Source organism: Ricinus communis, chromosome 7, assembly GCF_019578655.1.
Source record: "Ricinus communis isolate WT05 ecotype wild-type chromosome 7, ASM1957865v1, whole genome shotgun sequence".
Taxonomy (NCBI): domain Eukaryota; kingdom Viridiplantae; phylum Streptophyta; class Magnoliopsida; order Malpighiales; family Euphorbiaceae; genus Ricinus; species Ricinus communis.
The window spans coordinates 19,174,533-19,191,578 of NC_063262.1; the positions used below are offsets into that span (position 1 = coordinate 19,174,533).

Sequence of the window (17,046 nt, forward strand, 5' to 3'; positions counted from 1 at the left end):
CAGAGCAGAGCTAGGAGGTCGCCAAAGCTGTGAGTTAAAGTCATATATCTGCTCACGTGTGTCATGTAAATATTTTATATGATATCTCTGATTTAATGATTAATATATTTGGCTAATTGGTTATGTACTGTTCATGCATGCTTCATTTTTCGCATTACAATTTTTATTGATTTTGTGTTGACATGGGATGGGATCACAATAGAACATTTTGGTTTGATAAGTGTACCGGTGTAAATCCGAGAGGGATGGAAAAAGGGTAAATGGGTAAATTTAAAAAGGAAGGTTTAGGATTTTCCCTGGTCGAGCACCGCTTTCTAGGCTTAGTAAAGTGTGGTTGCCGGAGTAAAGGTCCCTGGTCGAGCATTGCTCTCTGGGCGTCGGCTTATTTGGAAATCTAAGTGACCAGACTGGAGGTAAGGTCCCTAGTAGAGCTTTGCTCTCTGAGCGCCAGTCTTATTAGAATAAGATAGCTGAAAGGCTAAGGCAGATAGTGAACATTAAGTGACTGGACTGAGTTAAGGACCCTCGTCGAGCTTTGCTCTCTAGGCGCCAGTCCTATCGGAATGAGATTAGTTGAGATGTTAGAGTTGAGATTAGCCAAGATGTGGGATTAAGGTTCTACTGGAGTACTCCATCCCGTAGCTTGTGAAAATTAGTTTGTTTAATTTAAGCATGGCATGACACATATGTTTTTACATGACTTAATGCTTATTTTAAATTAAATAAATGTATGATCGAAGTATATACAAATGTTTTTGGATATATGATTTTAACTCACTCTCGAGAGTGACAGTCTCAATTTTACTATTTTTTAGATCCATGAATGTTAGTCTTCCCGCGACCCTTATCTAGTAACCCGACTCCTTTATCATCGAGTGATGTATTTGATTTGGTATGTTAATTTGTAAACTCTTATATTCTCCATAGTAGAAATAGTAGGTGTCTCAGTTGTAATTTTTTGTAGTTTCGGGTCTCGTCTAATTCTTCTGGCAGACTGATATGTAAAATGTAACTGTTAAGGTAATTGTGGTATCAATAATATTATATGAGATTTATTTAAGTCAGTGAATGTCAGGCTTACTACAGGATTCGGTGGCCTTATGCCTACCCATTCCCTAGTGCCGGTCATGAGCCCACAGATGGGGTCGTGACAGTTCTAATCTAATTATGTTGGACGTAATAGATTTCGACGTAATTTTGGGAATGACTTGGTTGGCTGTGCATTTTTCCATGTTAGACTGCCGGGAGAAGCAAGTAGCTTTTTGAACCCCCAGAGACTAAGAGTTCCATTTTAAAGGCGAGCAGGTACCTACTTCATTGAATCTCGTGTCAGCTATTGCAGCTAGGCGGATGTTTTGCTGTGGATGTTAGGGATATTTAGCTTCGGTCAAGGATACTTCAGCAGGAAGAGTAGCGTTGAGGACGTTCAGGTGGTTTGCGAGTTTCCTGATGTATTTCTAGAAGAGCTACCAGTTGCATCGGCATGGTACCGGGTACAACACCTATTTTCTTGCCGCCCTACTGAATGGCACCAGCCGAGTTAAAAGAGTTAAAGGAGCAGTTACATGACCTCCTAGATAAGGATTTTATTAGACCTAGTACGTCTCCATTGGGTGCTCCTGTTATGTTCGTGAAGAAGAAGGATGGTACTTTGCGCCTCTATATTGATTATCGGCAACTAAATAAGGCGACGATTCATAAACGGTATCCACTTCATCGCATCGATGATCTATTCGATCAGCTTCAAGGAGCCGCATGCTTCTCTAAGATTGATTTGCGACTGAGGTATCACCAGTTGAGGATGTATGAGGAAAACATGTCGAAGATGGTGTTCATGATGCATTGTGGCCGTTATGAGTTCCTGGTAATGTTGTTTGGACTCACTAATGCTCCTGCAGCCTTCATGGATCTGATGAATCGAGTGTTCAAGCAGTTTCTAGATCGTTTTATCATCGTATTCATTGATGATATCTTGGTGTACTCCATAAGTGAAGAGGAGCACGCATGGCATCTGAGGATGGTACTTTAGACGTTGAGAGAGCATCAGGTGTATGCTAAGTTCTCCAAGTGCGAGTTTTGGTTAGAAAGCGTTGCCTTTCTAGGACACGTTGTGTCTAGAGAGAGTATCCAAGTGGACCCTAAGAAGTGAAGGTAGTGACTGACTGGCTGAGACTGACCATGGTGACTGAGGTGCATAGCTTTCTGGGATTAGTAGGCTACTACCGTCGATTCAGGCAGGACTTTTCAAGGATAGCAACACCTTTGACTAAGCTGACTCAAAAGAACGTCAGCTTCCAGTGGACTCACACGTGTGAAAGAAGTTTTCAGAAGCTGAAAGACTGTTTGACTTCAGCTCCAGTGCTAACCTTACCCTTTGGGACTGGTGGATTTACGGTGTACTGTGACACTTCCAGAGTGGGTTTGGGTTGCGTCCTGATGTAAAATGGTAAGGTAGTGGCTTATGCATCCAGGCAATTGAAGAAGCATGAACAAAATTACCCTACCTATGATTTAGAGATGGCAGCAGTAATTTTTACTTTAAAGATTTGGAGGCACTATCTTTATGGTGAGACGTGCGAGATATATACGGATCATAAAAGCTTAAAGTATATTTTTCAACAAAAGGAATTGAATCTGAGACAGAGGAGATGGTTGGAGCTTTTAAAAGTTTATAATTGTAATATTCTCTACCATTCAGGTAAAGCGAATGTTGTGGTAGATGCCTTAAGCAGGAAGTCGGTAGATAGTTTTGCTCATATCAGTGCAGAAGACCCAAAACTAGAGAGTTGCACGAACTGTACGACCAAGGGCTACAGATGGAGGTATTTGAATCGGGAGCATTATTAGCACATTTTAGGGTTAGGTCTGTACTCGTTGACAGAATCAGGACCCACAGTTATGAAAAATCTTGAAAGAAGTGCAACAGGGTCGAGTTAATGATTTTATTATAGATGATGATGGTACTCTTAGGATGGGCACTAGGCTGTGTGTTCTTGATGTGGATAATCTCAAAAAGAAGATTTTAGAAGAGGCTCATTATACAGCTTATAGCGTGCATCCGGGCTCCACCATGATATATCATGATTTGAAAGGAAATTATTGGTAGAATGGAATAAAGAAGGATGTGGCAGAGTTTGTCTCCAAGTGTCTAACGTGTCAGCAGGTCAAATTAGAGCATTAGAAGCCTTCAGATATATTGCAACCGCTTCCCATACCAGAGTGAAAATGGAAAAGGATTACTCTGGATTTTGTATCGGGTTTACCTAAGACTTCAGCTGGTTATGATTCTATTTGGGTGATTGCGGACCGATTGACTAAGTTAGTGCATTTCCTTCCGGTGAAGACTACTTATTTTGTGGCTAAGTATGCACGACTATATCTGGAGAGAATTGTCAGTCTTCATGGTGTTCGTATTTTCATAGTGTCTGGCAGAGGACCGCAGTTCACTTCGAGGTTTTAGAAAAAGCTACAAGAAGAGCTTGGTACCATATTAGACTTCAATATAGCTTTTCACCCCTAGACGGATGGACAGTCGGAGAGGATTATTCGGACTTTAGAGGATATGCTTCGAATGTGCGTAATAGATTTTGGTGGTTAGTGGGATTGGTATCTACCGTTGATTGAATTCGTGTATAATAACAGCTACCATGTGAGCATTAAGATGGCACCTTATGAGGCATTGTTGGCCGGAAGTGCAAATCTCCTATGTGTTGGGAAGAAGTTGGCGAAGGAAAGTTAGCAGGATCGGAGTTGGTTCAGATCATTTCAGAAAAGATTTCTATTATCCACAAGCGCCTGGAGACAGATTTCAGTAGGCAGAAAAGTTATGCGGATCTGAAGCGAAAGCACATGGAGTTTAGTGTTGAGGAATATGTGTTCTTGAAGGTGTCTCCTATGCATGATGTGACGCAGTTTGGCAAGAAGGGCAAATTGGCCCCTCGATATGTGGGACCCTTTGAGATGATTATTGACAGAATTGGAAAGGTGGCATACAAGCTGGACTTGCCGCTAAATTTCTCGCACGTGCATCCGGTATTTCACATATCAATGCTAAGGAAGTACATTTCGGACCCTTCCCATTTGTTGCAGTTTCAATATATGGAAGTGAAGATCTGACTTACGAGGAGCAGTCAGTCAAGATTGTGGATACTCAAGTTCGCCAACTACGCTATAAGGTTATTCTGATGGTTAAGGTGTTGTGGTAGAACCATTCATTAGAGAAGTGTACTTGGGAGACCAAGCAGGAAATGAGAAGTCTTTACCCTTATTTATTTTAATCCTAAGGTAAGCCGTGTTTCTTTTAAAATTCGAGGTCGAATTCTTTTTCTAAGGGAGGTAGAATGTAATACCAAAAAAATAATAATAATAATAATAACTCCTTTTTTCTTTCCTCCCCCCCCCCCCCCCGCTTCCTTTCTTTCCTTCCCTCCCTTTCTCCCCTTATGCCAACTGCCCCTTCTCCCTTGCCCACCTGCGTGCCGCCCGACACCACTCCCTCCTCTCGCCACGCCACCCTTCCCCCTTCCTTTTTCTTCTGCTGCTCACCAGCTGAAGCCTACCCTCCCCGCTGAAACAAGCTCCTGGCGCCTTTCCTTGTCGCTGCCAACGCCAAATTCGGGTTCCTCACCCCTGAAAACCCTAGAATAAGTCTCCCCCACCGTGAAATCCTCGTCAGTAACTGTGTTCATCCTCACCGGAGCTGAAAACTTTCTGGTCCCGATCTGGTGCCTTCCGACGGACGTCCGGCCGAAACTCTCATTTTTTCGGACTCCCCACAACTAGAGCTTCGCGTAGGCGCTTCCGGATTCGAATTTTGACACCATTGGCAGGACCAATTTTTGGACCTTCGTGTTTTTTGGACGCACGAAATATAGAAATTTTGGCCGATATAATTTTATTCAGACCCTAAAAATTATGTTATAATTTTAGAAAAATATTATTGCTATTAATTATCAATTATAGATAATTTAAAATTTATTAGATTTAATTAATTATGATTGTGGTGTGTTGCAGAGTCGGAAAAAATAATACATTTTTGGTGGTCCGACTCCTGTTAATTAATCATAGAATATTTGAAGTGTTTCTAGCAGGTTTCAGACCCGTTGTACGTGGATAGATGTCTGTAATTTAGGGGAGGTTCTATCAAATTTTCGACAGAATTCTCAAGTCTAAAATAATTTTAGATAGTTTTAAGAATGTCTATTAACTAAGCGTTTTTGTGAATAGATAATTCGTTCATTCCGCTAGCTCCACTCGAGGCGTAGGAGCGGACTGCGAAGCATGATTAAACTGTGAGTTAAAGTCATATAATCATTACAGTGACATGTCTAGATTTAATGTGATATTTAATGATTAGTGTTTATGTATGATTATCATTATCATTATTATAAATAAACGTCATTTAATTAATAATCATCATGAATAATACTAATATTATTATTAGTTAATTTATCTCGTTATTTACGATAACTAATGTTATTTTAATACTATTATTATTATCTCTACAGATATCTTGCATGTTTGCTTTACCTGATATTACTAAACTTTATTTTTCGGTATGATATTGAAAAATTATGTCAGTCTATGAATATTCTATTATGGTTACTATATATATGTTATGATTGTGACAATGGAATGAGACTATAGTAGAACATGACACCTGATGGGTTACATCAAGACCGCGCGTGCATCGATAATAATCAGAGACAAGTAACAAAGGTTATTTGTGGATTTTTCCCTAGTCGAGTATAACTCTCTAGGCTCTGAAAGCTTGACTGCCGGAGAAAAGTCCCTAGTCGAGCAATGCTCTCTGGAAGCCGGCTTAGTTTGGAATCAAGTGTTGAGGCTGAAGGTAAAGACCCTGATCGAGCTTCGCTCTCTAGGCACCAGACCTATTGGAATAAGAGAGTCGAAGGGCTACTAGTATTTGGAGTTAGGGTTCTACTGAGCCACTCGTCCCATGAGTATTAAATTTTTTTTTTCTAAATTATGCTATGACTCGTATTTTGATACATAATGGCATATGATATACTGAGTTAATGAATATTATTTTATTGAGGAGACTACAATAGTTACAGGGTTATGTGATTTTAACTTACTCTCGATAGTCTCAATTTTATTTTTCAGGTGACAGTTAGAGTGTCACGACCCCACCCGTGGGCCCGTGACCGGCACTAGGGAATGGGTAGGCTTAAGGCCACCGAAACCCGTAGTAAGCCTGACACTCACTGATTTAAACAAATCTCATCTCAAATTAATATTATTAAAACCACAAATTATCTTAATAGCTACATTCTACATAAATACTTCAGTCTGCCAGAAAAACTAGGCGAGACCCGAAGCTCAGAAAATTTACAACTGATACATTTACTATTACTACTGCGGAGAATCTAAGATTTACCAATTTACATACCAAATCAAATACATCACCCGATGATGAAGGAGTTCTTGAATAAGAGTCATGGAGAACTAATAAATATGAAAAACAAAAATGAGGCATCGATCTAGAGTGAGTTAAAATCAAATAATCTAGAGACTATTGCTTCTTCTCAGAAAACATAGATTATTCAAATCAGTATATCAAACCATACTATAATTATACCCTACTATTTCCTTCACATAAAAATATCAATCATTCGAATCAAAATATCAACCATGCACGTAAATACAATCCATATTATAATCATACCATAATAAATAAATAAATGAATAATAAAAATATATTTTTACTTTTACGGGACGAGTGGCTCGGTAGAACCCTAAACCCCAAAATCTAACAGCCATTTTGGCTCTCTTAATCCAATAAGACTGGCGCCCAGAGAGCAAGCTCGATCAGGGTCCTTACCTCCAGCCTGAACACTTGAATTCCAAATAAGCAGGCGCCCAGATAGCATCGCTCGATCGGGGACCTTAACTCCCGTAATCAATCGAACTCGGCCCCCGGAGAGCAAGCTCGATCAGGGCAAACAAATCTATAATAACCTTATATCCATGATCATTACCGGTGCGCACGCGGTCCTGATGTAACCCATCAGGCGGCATGTTCTACAAGCCACGTTTCCCAAGACACAATCATCCATTTAATAAATATCATTGTATAATGAAGTCATTCAACCATATCAAATTAATGATTAACAATTAAGAGTAAAACATCGGTATTTCGGTGGAAAATTGATGATATTTGGAATTATTATAACATTACTATAATAATACTCATATTATCTTCAATAATTAATAATCCAGTAAAATTAATTACGTTGAGATATTAGTAACCATGTTAAACATAAACTTCCAAAATAGCATATTAAAATCAGACTTAGCAATAGTGCAATGATTAAATGACTTTAACTCACAGAATTGGCGACTTCCTAGCTCTGCTCCGGTGCCTCGGTAGGAGCGAGCCGAACAGACAGATCATCTAATCACGGAAAACAATTTATCAAAACGCTGAAACAATCGATCATTAATCCTAGGTCTAGACTCCTGACCGGAGAATTCTACCGAAAATCCGGCAGAACCTCCCCAACAACACGAACATTACCCCCCATAAAAACGGGTCCAGGACCTGCCAGAAAAACACTCCAAATGCTTAACGATTCAAACAATAGGAGTCGGGTCCCCAAACTTCACTATTTCCGACCTCGCCACACAAAGACACAAAATACAAGGCAGGCTAACTGACAGATAATTATTTTTGACTCACAAAAATCATCAAATACTCAATATAAACCATTAGACACAATTAAACCAAGAATTTCTAAAATTAATGGGCCAAAGAAAATTACCGAGACGCTCGGTCGCTCGGTCGACTCGCCTCCAGCCGCCGGAGTCCGATCGACGATCCGAACACACCATCGGACTCACAACGACGCGCTGATGACGATCCCCGCTTTCGATTTTCTGATCTGACACCCGATCATCCGGAGAGATTTGCGGACGATCTCGACCGTCGATTCGCAAACGAAGCCCGATCTCCACGAAATCGGTGCCAATGCAAAGCTTGAGATGAGGAGAGTCGGGATACATCCTCCGATCATCCATCCTCACGGAGCTCTCTCCTCCATGGCTGCCTCCACTCGTCGGAACTCTCTCCTCCCGGCCACCAAACCGGCCGCCAAAGGAAGCTCTCCAAGGGGAGCCAATCGCCACCAAGATCGGTACGGAAGGCCGGAAGCCGGAATGAGCTTCGGCCGCTCTTTCTCTCCCTTGCGATTCTGCCGCCTCAGCCGCTTTTGCCACGGCCGCCACCTACTCCTCCTTCTTCTCATGACGCCCGCTTTCTTTCTCTCTTCCTCTCTTCTTCCCCGATTTCTTTCCCTTCAATATCGACATTTGACCCCTGAACTTTTCCTTATTGCAATTTGGTCCCTCAACTTTCTTAATTACTTACAATTTCATCATACAGAATTCCAATTTGACCCCCAAACTTCTTTTTAGCCTTTCAATTAAGCCCCTAACTATTTAATTTGGGCCAAATCCGAATTATTGAAAATACACAATTACAAAAATACCCTGACCGACATATTTATTTACGAAAATACCAAACTCACAAATTTCCATTAAAACCCCATAAAAATAACATTATACTTTCAATCCTTATTCCAAAATAAATTTCCAATTTAGTCCTAACACACAATTAAATTAAATAATCAAATTCCAACTTAAAATTTAATACTACTGATCAATTATAATACCAATTTTCCCAAAATTCTTTTATTAAAACATCCTTTATAATTTCTTCCAAAATTTTCCAATATATAATTTTACTTATATAAATATGCATTTGGGAAAATTTGAATAGCCAAAATATAATCATTTCTCAAATAATTTACTTGAATAATTTCTTAAAATTTCAAACTAATTGGGTATAGAAAATAACTCATTTATTTGATTAATATTAAATTTTTCATTAAATCATTTCAAATTAAACCCAATAATAATGAAGCTAAAATTAACTCAAATAAAAAATCATTATTAAATATATAAAAATTCCGGGTGTTACATAGAGTTCTTCGTCGTTCTGCAATTTGACAACCCGACTTCTTTCTTCATCTGGTTTATTGTAAATAATCTATACTTTCATATTTTTAGTTATTTTACATTATAGACCTTCTGCAGTAGTATTTTTTATTTGTTATAATTATTTTAGTCCATAATGAATGTGAGATATTATCAAAGACCAGTTAGATTTGTGTATGGCATGTTAGACATGATTAATATTATATTGTTGTAAGCATTTTATTGAATTATCGATTAGTAAGGCTTACTATGGGATTTGGTCGCGTTAAGCCTACCATTCCCTAGTGTCGATAACGGGCCCATAGATCGGGTCATGATAATCACAACTTCTAAAAATGCAAAAATCGCCTTCTTAGATTTGCAATATATCGATTAAAGAAGATTTTTTTAGAAATCTATAATTGATTGGGAAAACTACTATCGATTTTGAAGGAGAGATAAGAACAAATATTAATTCTTTTTGGGAGATTAGGCTTTTTTTAATCTTAGGGATATTAATTTTATTTACACTTTCACTCATAAATGATGCGCTTTATTAATAATTTTTTTTATTAATTTTCTAAGTATTTGTGAAAATTATGTGTCACTTATATGACAAGTCATTCTATCATATTGCCAGGTCATATGTAGCTCCACCATCCACATCATCATGATATGACATTCAGTTCCACTAGTGTATCAGATTGCAAAATTTGAAAAGTTGGTGATTGAGATTGCTAAAATCGAAAGCTCATATTAAATATGCAAATCATGATAAAGGTCGTTATTCGATATACAATTAACCCTAATTTTAATGCGGGATTGGTATGAGCATATTTTGGAATATAACTGAGCTTTTGATAAAAATATCCATGCGTTACACGATCGTTTTCAAGTGCTCCTATTTGGCCAGAGAAAGTTAAGTTTGTAAGTCAATAAGTATTTCCTCTTTTATTATATTAGTATAGATTAATACATTCATGGGTTCATTACTATTGTGATATTTCATTATTAAGATGATTGCTTCTATTTATTATAAAAATTTAAAATTTTTTATTATATTTTATTTCAATTTTTGTTTAATTATAATAATATCACTATTAAAGTATTAAGATATAAAGTAAATATTTAAAAAAATTACTAAAATTGAAATATTTAACTACTTTCATATTTCTTTCTTTATTATGGAAATTTTATTTCATTATGTTTTATTAGATAAATATTAAAATAATATAATAAAATATTTTAATAAAATAAATAAAAATAATTATTTAACTAAAATAAATTATATTTATGAATAAAATAATTATATAAAGCTTATTATTATAGTGAGTCACAAATTCAAAGCAAAGAAAAATTAAAATATTTTATAATTTTATATAAATTTATTTGATGTCTAATTATTGGTTAAGTTTGTAAAGTACATAATAATATATGATATTTTACTACAAAATAAAAAAAATTCATAAAATAGTTAAATATGTTTAGTAAATATTATATATATATGCGAGTAAGGTTTTCAACTTACTTTTTCTCTTTTATTGATAAATTTTTAAAGAATTTCTTATATTTTGGTGAATTAATATAGTATTGAGAATATTTAAATAAAAAAATTAAATAACTCTTCATTAACTATCATTTAATAACCATCATATTAATGGTCTATTTTAAATTATTTTTTTATTAAAAATTTCAATAATGATGAAAAAGATATTTAGATTGTTGACTATACAACTCTTTATTTGAATTCTAAAGAGATAAATAATTTTTTTTATTTACATTTTTATTAATATTTAGAAAAGTCTCTTTTTTTGTCTTACTATGTCTTCAACTTAATTTTTCTATAAATGTTTTTGTACTTTGATGAATTTAGTCTATTACTATAAATATTTAAATAAATTAATTAAATAACTTTTCATTAATCATCAATTAATAACTATTATTTTTTTGATCCATTTACATTTATTTTATTACTAGATATTCCAATATAATGAAAAGAATACTTACATTTTTAACTATATATAACTTCTTACTTGAAGTATTTTCTCTTCTATAACGTTAATTTTTTTTCTTTATATTCTTCTCATTACTTATAAAGACTTTTATAATATAGACACATATTCATATTTATTTTAAAATTTTATTTCTATTCAAGTTGAAATGATATGTTTATTGTATTTATTTATCAAGTCCAATCAAACAGTGAGATTATTATTATTATTATTTATTATTATTGTTATTATTATTATTAATGAAATTAAATTATTTTACATACAATTATTTATGCTAATACGATATGTATCTAAATTTTAAACTACTTATCAATTTGAAGTATTTAAATACTATTAATTAATTAAAGTTATTTTAGTTAATAGATATTTATTAATTATATTTAAATTAACAAAATTAATAATTAGCAAAAAGAATTTAAATATCTCAATATGTAGTATGTAATTTTTATTTGATGTCTTAAAATTATACTATATAATTTATGATTTTTAATTGGTTTTTCTCTCTTCTTAACATTTTTCTATGAATTTTCTTGTATTTTGGTGAATTAATCTATTACTAAAATATATGAAAGCAATGTTTTCAACTTGCTTTTCTCTCTCTTCTTAACAATTTCTCTATAATTTTTCTTATATTTTGATGAATTAATCTATTATTAAGAATATCTAAATTAAAAAATTACATAGCTCTTCGTTAATTATCATTTAATAAGCATAATCTTATTAGTCTATTTTAATCTATTTTATTATTAAATATTTCAAAACTTGTGAAAAACATTTATATTATTGATTATACAACTCTTCATTTGGAATATTTTCTTTTCTAAAAAGATGAATATTTTCTTATATATATTTTTATTAATACTCATACAAGCCTTTTTTTTCTTATGTTTTCAACTTAATTTTTCTATGAATTTTTTTTTTTATATTTTGATGAATTTAGTATATTACTATAAATATTTAAATCATTAATCATCAATTGATAACTATCATTTTCTAATTTATTTAAATTTATTTTATTACTAAATACTCCAATAATAATGGAAAAATACTTAGATTGTTAATTATATATAACTTTTTATTTAAAATTTTTATTTTTCACAAGATAAATAGATTTTTTTCTTTATATTCTTCTTAATTCTTATAAGAATTATATATATATAAACACATACTTACATTCATTCTAGTTTTTACTTCTATTCAAGTTGAAATATTATATTTATTAAATATTTTATCAAGTCAAATCAAATAATATTATTATTTATTATTATTATTAATTAAATTAAATTACTTTATATACGATTATTTATGCGAACACTTACACGATATGCATATGAATTTTAAACTACTTATCATTTAAAATATTCAAATAATATTAACTAATTTATTTATTTAATAAGTTTTTATTAATTATATTTAAATTAATAAAATTACTAATTAGTAAAAATAATTTAAATGTCTCTATATGTGGTGTATTATTTTTATTTGATATTTTGAATTTAAACTATATATTTTATCATTGAACGTGAAAAGTCATTTTATATTATTAAGTCGCTTCCAATGTACATAAATTAATATATATATATATATATATATAAAGACTCATTATAAATTATATATTTTTATTTTAAAATTTAAAATTCAATTTAAAATTTTAAAATTTTTATTTTATTGAAATAAGCCGCTCAAAGAGCGGGCATTTATCTAGTTATATACTAGTTTATCCAATATTTTTATATTACTATAATAATAACTTACATACGTGATGTGTGTGATGAGTGATATTAGTTTTATTATATGACTCTTTAAAATAAAGAGTTTAACATATATAAAGAGTGCATTGTTAGAACATCTTAAATGCACTATTTGTATATATCAAACTCTTTATATTAAAGAGTTATACCATAAAATGATACTCTAATGTAGATAATGAATTTGACTCTTTATATATATGAAGAGATAACTTTTTCTTTCTATTTTATATTTAATAAATACATCAAAATTTATACATTTAATTTAATTAATACTTGTAATTCTTATTTTTTTATTAATAAAAAATTATTAATATTTATGAAAGTTAAATAAAAATATAAAAAATCTATTAAATTTAGATAAAAATATTTTCTATAACTATATATTCTTAAGATACTCTATATTATAAAAATTATACTCTTTATTATAAAAATTTATAAAAATTATGCACTTTATTATTGCTGAGGCTCTTTTATATATATATATATATATATATATATATCATTAGCACCACACAAAAACGACATAGTTTAATAAAGATATATGAATTGCTAACAAACCCTATTACTTTCTCCCTTGTCACCGGCTGTTTCGCCGTCGCCACCACGGTTCGTTCTCCTTGAATAAGCTCGACAAGTTAACCGACCTGCCGACATACATGACCGCTTGTCATAGCTCCGACAGAGGCAGGTAAGCGGCCTTTTCGTTTTTTCGTCAAATATTCTCCTAAGCACTTTCAATAATTTGCTTCGTAGCTGCTGCTGCTGCTCCTGCTTGTATATTTATAGTAGAAACAAAATGGGTGATTTTGATGATGCCCGAAAAGTGAGAAACATATGCATATTAGCACATGTTGATCATGGGAAGACTACGCTTGCTGATCACCTTATTGCCGCCACTGGTGGTGGTCTGCTTCACCCTAAATTAGCGGGGAAGCTTAGGTTTATGGATTATCTTGATGAGGAACAAAGGCGTGCTATAACTATGAAGAGCTCTTCAATTGCTCTTCATTATAAGGACTACTCGATTAACCTTATAGACTCCCCTGGTCATATGGATTTTTGCAGTGAGGTCTCTACCGCTGCGAGATTGAGTGATGGGGCTTTAGTTTTGGTTGATGCTGTTGAGGGAGTTCATATTCAGACACATGCTGTTTTGCGTCAGTCTTGGCTTGAGAAGCTCAGTCCTTGTTTGGTGCTTAATAAGATTGATAGGTTGATCTGTGAGTTGAAGTTGAGTCCTATGGAAGCATATAACCGTCTTTTGAGGATTGTTCATGAGGTTAATGGAATTATGAGTGCATACAAGTCTGAGAGATATTTGTCAGATGTTGATTCTATACTTTCCGCGCCATCTGGTGAGTTGGGTGATGAAAATCTTGAGTTAATAGAAGATGACGAGGAGGATACTTTTCAACCGCAGAAGGGGAATGTGGCATTTGTTTGTGCATTAGATGGGTGGGGTTTTAGTATTAGTGAGTTTGCTGAATTTTACGCGTCAAAGCTTGGTGCAAGTTCAGCTGCATTGCAGAAGGCTTTGTGGGGTCCTAGGTATTTCAATCCTAAGACTAAGATGATTGTAGGGAAGAAGGGACTGGAAGGAGGAGGCAAGGCTCGGCCTATGTTTGTGCAATTTGTGCTTGAACCATTGTGGCAGGTTTACCATTCAGCCTTAGAGCCTGATGGAAATAAAGGATTACTTGAGAAAGTTATTAAGTCATTTAATTTGAGTGTGCCACCTCGTGAACTTCAAAATAAGGATCCAAAGCTTGTGCTTCAAGCTGTCATGAGCCGCTGGCTTCCTTTGTCAGATTCTGTTTTATCCATGGTTGTGAAATGTATGCCAGATCCTATTGCTGCCCAGTCTTTTCGAATTTCACGTTTGCTTCCAAAGAGAGATGTTTTGCATGATGTGGCTGACCCGAGTGTCATTACTGAGACAGATCTTGTGAGGAAGTCGATTGAGATTTGTGATTCTAGCCCTGAAGCAGCTTCTGTTGCTTTTGTATCCAAGATGTTTGCTGTACCAACAAAAATGCTACCTCAAAGGGGTCCAAATGGGGAGATTTTGAATAACTACAGTGATGAAAATGGAAATGGTGAATCGGATGAGTGCTTCCTTGCATTTGCAAGGATTTTTAGTGGGGTTCTTTATTCAGGTCAAAGAGTTTTTGTTCTTTCAGCATTATATGACCCTTTGAGGGGAGACTCAATGCAGAAGCATGTGCAGGAGGCTGAGTTGCATTCCTTGTATCTCATGATGGGTCAAGGCTTGAAACCAGTGACCTCTGCAAAAGCAGGGAACGTTGTGGCAATTCGAGGCCTCGGCCAACATATTTTAAAAAGTGCAACTCTTTCATCCACGAGAAACTGTTGGCCTTTCTCCAGCATGACATTCCAGGTTGCTCCAACTCTAAGAGTTGCAGTTGAGCCATCTGATCCAGCAGATATTACTGCTCTAATGAAAGGTTTGAGGCTTCTGAACAGGGCAGATCCATTTGTAGAGGTAACTGTTTCTTCTAGAGGGGAGCATGTGCTTGCTGCTGCTGGTGAAGTTCACTTAGAAAGATGCGTCAAAGATTTGAGGGAAAGATTTGCAAAGGTGAGCCTGGAAGTCTCTCCACCTCTCGTATCCTATAAGGAGACCATTGAGAATAATGCATCCAATGCTTTTGATAATCTGAAGTCACTGAGTAAAAGCTCTGATTATGTGGAGAAAATAACACCAAATGGAAGATGTGTTGTTCGCGCGCAAGTCATGAAACTTCCACCTGCTCTAACCAAGGTGCTTGATGAAAGTGCCAGTATACTTGGGGACATTATTGGTGGGAACCTGGGGCAGTCAAATAGAGGTGTGGAAACACAAGGATCAAGCGTTTTGCAAGATGAGAATTCAGTTGAAGCACTTAAGAAACGCATAACTGATGCTGTGGAGAGTGAAGTTTTGTCTTGGAGTGAAAATGACAAGGATCGGCCTGAGAAATATAAACTCAAGTGGCAAAAATTGCTCAAGAAGATTTGGGCACTTGGTCCAAGACAGGTTGGCCCAAACATCCTCTTCACTCCAGATTTGAAAAGCAAGATCAACGATTCCTCTGTTCTTATAAGGGGTTCTCCTCATGTATCTGAAAAATTGGGCTTAGTGGATAATTATAGGGATTGTAATACACCTGCCAATGCTTCGTCTGAAGTAACTAAACCATTACAGATGGAAGCAGAGAGTCTGCAGAACAGTTTAGTGTCTGGATTTCAGCTTGCAACAGCAGCTGGACCTTTATGTGATGAACCAATGTGGGGAGTGGCTTTTGTGGTTGAGGCTTATGTATCTCCCTTGGCTGAGCAGGCTGACGAGTCAGAATCTAATCAACAATCTGAGCAGTATGGTATGTTCACAGGGCAGGTTATGGCAGCTGTCAAGGATGCATGTAGAGCAGCTGTACTTCAGAACAAACCCCGGCTTGTTGAGGCAATGTATTTTTGTGAATTGAACACGCCAACTGAATTTTTGGGCCCTATGTATGCAGTGCTTAATCGTAGACGGGCTCGGGTCTTGAAGGAGGAAATGCAGGAAGGATCTCCACTTTTCACAGTTCACGCATATGTCCCAGTTTCTGAGAGCTTTGGTTTTCCTGATGAGCTCAGAAGATGGACTTCAGGTGCTGCAAGTGCTCTTCTTGTTCTTAGCCATTGGGAAGCACTCCCTGAGGATCCTTTCTTCGTACCAAAAACAGAAGAAGAAATTGAAGAGTTTGGAGATGGTTCCAGTGTTCTGCCGAATACATCGAGAAAACTCATTGATGCTGTAAGGCGGCGGAAGGGCCTCCCTGTGGAGGAAAAAGTAGTCCAGCATGCTACCAAACAGAGGACATTGGCGCGAAAAGTGTAGTAATTGATATTTCATTATACTCTAAAATTTTGTAAAATTTAAATTTTGGAATATTAATATTAAATACACATCTCTGAAATACATGAAAGCAAATATCAAAACTTCCTTTCTCTTTTCTACCTTGCATAGTCCAGCATGCTAGCAAACAAGGACATTGGCGCGAAAAATGTAGTAATTGATATTTCATTATACACTAAAATTTTGTAAAATTTAAATTTTGGAATATTAATATTAAATACACATCTCTGAAATACATGAAAGCAAATTTCAAAACTTCCTTTCTCTTTTCTACCTTGCATTTTCCTCTTTTTCTTTTATAGCTATTTATCTCAATTGTCATGAGGTTTAGTATTGTAAAGGACTATGGTTAATTTTGCATTGATTTCCCTCTCCTTTTTCCTTT

The 17,046-nt window shown here is 34.8% G+C and overlaps 1 protein-coding gene across 1 annotated transcript; it reads left to right on the plus strand.

The window, feature by feature from the left end:
- Positions 1-13,276: 13,276 nt before the first annotated feature.
- LOC8277697 (elongation factor-like GTPase 1) lies at positions 13,277-16,744 on the plus strand. Its single transcript, XM_002515669.4, has one exon. The coding sequence runs from the start codon at positions 13,557-13,559 to the stop codon at positions 16,641-16,643; it is 3,087 nt and encodes a 1,028-aa protein (XP_002515715.2). The 5' UTR covers positions 13,277-13,556; the 3' UTR covers positions 16,644-16,744.
- Positions 16,745-17,046: the final 302 nt, after the last annotated feature.

Excerpts from the sequence above, each read along its gene's own strand:
- LOC8277697 (XM_002515669.4), top strand. The coding sequence starts at position 13,557 with ATGGGTGATTTTGATGATGCCCGAAAAGTGAGAAACATATGCATATTA.